Below are 5,223 nucleotides of genomic sequence, written 5' to 3'. Positions count from 1 at the left end.
TAGGACATTAACAAATGAATGATTAAACGGTCGTTTTTCTTTAAAAAAAAAAAAAAGCTGGTACTGTACGTGTGGATAATATAGAAATAAAAAAATAAAGAAAGAAATGTCTCGAATTAAAAATAAAAGGCAATTAACAGCCTTTATGAATGAAATCGATGACGTCAGATATTATCCCATTTATCCGTGTTATTTATCGTAATTGATGGAATAACCGCTTCGAGTGGTACGTGTAAAAATCCTTTTAAAAAAATGTTTATAAGAACTTGTGACGTCAACGGAGTGTCACCAACTCATCGCGGCCAAAGGCGGTTCATTAAGTTTTGGAAGACCCAATGTGGTTCCTGCCAATGCGCATGTCGCGTTCTAAATTTATCGTCTTATGTCTCGTGGTAGGTGTCCGTTTGTCGTCTTATGTGTCAAAGGGTTACTAATGTCTTCCATTTTACTACATTTCGAGGTAAGTCGATTTAACTGTAGTCTTTACCGATCTCTTTCTATTTTTACGCTCTTTTTTCTGTCACCGCCAACGAATCACGTGCTTTGTTATAACTTTTTTTTAAACGCAAACGTGATGCCGTCATTTACACTCGATGGGCTTCTATATAGGAAACTGCGACAGTTGTGTGTGTGTTCGTGATGTCATTCTTAATTATGTTTGAATGTCGGCCCGATTTTACCCAATTCGATTAGTTTTACCAAACGGTGATTGAATTATTATGCGAGTTTTACTGTGGAGAGTCCGACTTATCCCGATAAAAATCCCTATAGGACGATCGGATGTGATTACTTTTCTACGTAGTAATAACATTTGTTACGTCCTTGGAAGATTTGTTTCCTGTTTGATACATATTTCGGCATCTATATTAAACGTTAAAGTTTTAAAAGCGGTAGTTATATTGATAACAGTTATGGAATAGATAAAAATTCGCCGATACTTGACCCAGTTTTTTCGGAGATTCTTTGCGTTTTATATAACCTAACGTATCATAACTTTCGAATTTATCTTTTAAATCACGTATTAAAAAGTGTAGAATTTTATTTTATAACTTATCGGTAATCGGTTAAGTAAATATTTTTAATTAATTTAAATAAAATATATGGCTTATGGCGAATGCGAAAGTGAAAGTATGAAGATTAAGATCGGAAATATTTTTATAATATCAAATTTCGGTGTGAAAAATGTAACTTTTTACAGTAGCACGGTAATAAAGAAGTTAACTGCTTTATTAGTATAAACATTAGCTCTATATATCAATCATTTAACAACCGAAACTACAAAAGAACGGGCCTGGCTATATTAATTAATGAGCTTCGCAAAATGGGCGTTAATAATTTAATGTTGTAATAAATACGCACTGTACGCACGATTTTTAGAATACAGTCGACCCTCTATAACGCTGTTGATAATTCCGCTTTATATGAATTCCGTGTTGTACGAGTCACTTAAATTTTACAAATACGTGAGCCGTTCACAGCCCGGCACACGTATTTATAAAATCTAAGTGACTCGTATAACACGGAATTCATATAAAACGGAATTATCAACAGTGTTATAGGGGGTCGACTGTAATTAATTCCAATTGGCTAGTTAATATTCTATACTCATATGCACTTCGTAACATTACTGGATGTACTAGTTCTTTTGAAACTTACGGTAATTATCATTCGATCTTGAATAAAATCTATGTATATATTTTTTTTATTGATGCTCTAATAGATTTTTAATAATTACTTCCCGCAAAACTATGTTAACCTTTGGTATTTTAATATTAAAATATTTCGAGCAAACGTAATTAAAATCGCCCCTTCTTAAGATCCGATAATGATAAGTATCCTAAACTGGAAATCAATACTGTGTTAACCTATATAAATAATTTTTTTTTAATGTATTTCTGTCAGTTGCGGATTTAAAAACTTGACACGCTGATCTTAATTTTCTTTCTTTTGCGTCAGGATTTTTCCTCTTCAAAAACGTAATTAGATCCGGTTAATGATCAGTAATTGCATATTTATTTCTAATAATCTTGAATCTTTTTGTAAGTAAATGTACAACACGACGTTTATTTTTAGAATGTAAAAAGCATCTTGAAGCATTAAAGATAGATTTTTCTCATTTTATTTATGATTATGTTGCTTTGTTACAGATTTTTTGAATTGTCTTCTCAACCTCTGGTTCCTATCCCAACGCGTCGATGCTGCTATCGGAAGAATGGACGCTTTATCATCCACGAAAAGCGAGAATGTTCATCTGGTGTCGTTCTCGACCAACTGTGATCAAACATCTTCCAAAAAAACACTCGTACCTCTAACGATAACTGTCAATGGTAGGATATCTCCGTGGCTACCCGAAATTCCTCCTAACAACGAGAAAAATGTCAAATTGGTCGGCTTCTCACTCAATAATAGTTTGAAGAGAGATGCTAGAAGTATGGATGATAAAAAAGCCAAATTAGAAGAAGAAAGGCGTGAAAGAATCGCCAAGTTAATGCAAGAGACTCAAGAATGGTTCTCTCAAATGCGTCAAGAGAATCAGAAGTGGAGGAGGGGAGTCAGCGATTCCAGTCCCATAGATGCTACTAGACTACTGAAAGAAGCTCAAGATAGATTTTCGGCCGGAGACGACGATTTATTTACCAAATTCGTTCGCGAAAACCAGGAGAGATTCGCCGAATTATTGGAAGAAAATGGTCACATTTTTACAAATTTTCCTCGACCCTCCAGCATGTACTTTTATCCGGGAAAGAGTGGCAGGGATTCAGGTAATAGTTTCGACACGTCGGAACTAACCCAGAACGAAGTACGAACTCTGAACTGTACCCAAAGTTTCAGCACGCGCCAATCTTCGTATAGTCATAACGTGCAAAATATTTTTAACCACGGAATGCCGACAGTCAAAGGCTGCAAAACTAACACCTTCGATGACAGTTGTGCCAAAATGGATCACAACGATTCTCCCGATATTAATTTATCGTCACCTACCAAGGTACAATTTAGGAGTAATAAATCGCAAGGTGCTTATCACATGACTTCCTCTAGAAGTGTGTTTGAATATTGTGGAAGGACTAACACATACAGGTAAGTCTCTTTCAATTACTTATGTTTTATAAACATATGCTAAGATGCTATTAAAACCTTTACATGGGGTAAAAGAACACAAATTTAATATTAGTCAATGATGACAAAGTTGTAAAATAAATCAATTTCCCCATTGTTATTAAATAAATCAATTTCCCATTGTTCTGTAACAATATTGATGAAACAATCTTGCAATTTGGATAGAAAAAAATTAATACAACTATTGAATGTTTTGAAATTTAATTAAAGTGCACTTTAAAATATGTTACTTTAAGTTTAACTTTTATCTATCTGGAGAAGTGTTTTTAGTTTAGCAGACTATAGCAAATTTTGTAGCTGTTCTAGCAAATTTTAGAAAATCTCTTTCAATTTGAGATCAAGCAGACATGTATTAATAAAGAATTTCTTTAGAATTCTTGTGTATTTGAAAATAAGAGTTAAATTCTTTCTTTCATAACTATTAGCGATTGAATAACAGAATTGTCAGTTTGAAGGTATGTTTACGCTGGTGTCTAAAATTAAAGTCCGAAAGATATTTTTGAAGATAATTTTCTACTTCCTGTTAGGTAATTTAATGCTAACTAAATATTCAAAAACTTTGATAATCCCAGTGAATAATTTGATGTAAATTTGACAAACTATTTTGACCAATATTTGTTGAATTTACATTAAATTATTTACTGGAATTATCAAAATTTTGAGTACTTTCTTATAGTTATTGATCCAGTTATGTGAACAAGTAAATTTCAAGTAGAATATGCTGTATGCAAAGATCATAAAGATAATATATATTTTATTACAACAAAAAACTGTATACAGTTTTCATATACTGGGTCATATCTTCAAAACTTTCAAATTTGAGGTTTGATATTTTAATATAAAATCATTTCATGCAGACTATGTTGATCTCTTATTGGATATATGACTGGTAACAGCAAGACATACCCTTAACCACATCATTTATAATCTGTTAGTTTAAGGAATCCCATTCCTCGATGAGGACCATTCTTAATTTATGAAGCATTCTGAGTGAGGATGATAAATTGCAACATGCTTTACCAGTTAGTCCCAAGCTCTATTGACCAGTCTATCCTACAAATATCTTTGTTTTCTAGGAGCTTGTTAACAACTTAAACCTTGAGAGATTGAACATTATTGTCCATTACAAGAAAATGAGGGTCTACAGCTTCCTCAGAAAGCCTGATATAGAACAGCAAGATCTGTACAGCATTCATATTGCCTCTTGAATGCATAGAGGGGCGTACAGCCATTTACCATAATGCCATATTATGGTGACTAGAATCAGCCTGTAAACAGAATCTTGACTAATCTTTAATTAATTAAAGAGAACACAGATTCAGTCATCTTGACCAGTGGTGTAGCAAACATAACTGGCGCCCGGGGAACGACACTTTATTGGCACTCCCTTCCAGAAACACATATAGTTTGTCTTGGAGACCATTTGGGCACCTCTCTGCGAGTGATGCCCGGTGCATGATACATCCCCTTGCCACGCCACTGATCTTGACTGCAAGAATGATAATGTCTACTAAAATTCAAACAATCTTTACTGTGAGAGGAGGTATACAAATCACAGATCTCTTGCCATAAAGGCCAGCATTATAAAGCCTACAATATATGATTTGCCATGATGCATTTATTCATTACAAGTATAATGTAAGTTTCTTAGAGAAGTGTTTTATGATTAAAGCTAAATAATGGCCTTCACTTGGCATTGTGCTCCTTAGACAACCTTGGCCAGGTCTTTTTGAATGACCACCCGACTCATTTAACTGCAGCCGTGAAACTATTCTAGGATGGATATTAAATTTCCTTGTGGTTTGGGCTTCAGATTGTTCAGCTTCAAGTCGTTCTATAGTTTTCCATTAAATTGAGTTGTGCGCTCATGTGTAAAGCATAGAGCATATTTGCATGCAATGGAAAATTTCTTGCATTCTCAGGAATGCTCATCACATTGACCAGGTTTATGTAGACAACTTAACTTGCTATTTGTTGATTTTTGCTTTTCGATATGTCTCTCAAGTGAATTTGGATATGCAATACAAATATTATATTTTATTCAGTAGTTTTCATGAAATACAAAAATTATAATTCAGACTTTAATTTTGGATATCAATATATTTG

The 5,223-nt window shown here is 33.7% G+C and overlaps 1 protein-coding gene and 1 long non-coding RNA gene across 2 annotated transcripts; one reads left to right on the top strand and one right to left on the bottom strand.

Annotated features, from left to right (window-relative positions):
- Positions 1-148: 148 nt before the first annotated feature.
- Positions 149-3,082, top strand: LOC111617163. Its single transcript, XM_023358493.1, has 2 exons — positions 149-460; positions 2,148-3,082. The coding sequence occupies exons 1-2, from the start codon at positions 415-417 to the stop codon at positions 3,080-3,082; spliced, it is 981 nt and encodes a 326-aa protein (XP_023214261.1). The 5' UTR covers positions 149-414.
- Positions 2,092-3,108, bottom strand: LOC111617164. The gene is made up of 2 exons (XR_002755383.1): positions 2,983-3,108; positions 2,092-2,360 (listed from the first exon to the last, which is right to left on the bottom strand). It is a non-coding gene; the product is annotated as an uncharacterized LOC111617164 (long non-coding RNA).
- Between the last annotated feature and the right edge of the window lie 2,115 nt (positions 3,109-5,223).

The sequence above is a fragment of the Centruroides sculpturatus genome, unplaced genomic scaffold (assembly GCF_000671375.1).
Source record: "Centruroides sculpturatus isolate CEXI.00-Female unplaced genomic scaffold, Cexi_2.0 scaffold5000, whole genome shotgun sequence".
NCBI lineage: Eukaryota > Metazoa > Arthropoda > Arachnida > Scorpiones > Buthidae > Centruroides > Centruroides sculpturatus.
This window is presented reverse-complemented; position numbering and strand designations above follow the sequence as displayed.

What these genes read in the sequence shown, in the direction of transcription:
- LOC111617163 (XM_023358493.1), top strand. Translation starts at nt 415, where the DNA reads ATGTGTCAAAGGGTTACTAATGTCTTCCATTTTACTACATTTCGAG. An exon ending in CCATTTTACTACATTTCGAG is followed by an intron (nt 461 to 2,147) that starts GTAAGTCGATTT and finishes GCTTTGTTACAG; the next exon opens with ATTTTTTGAATTGTCTTCTC.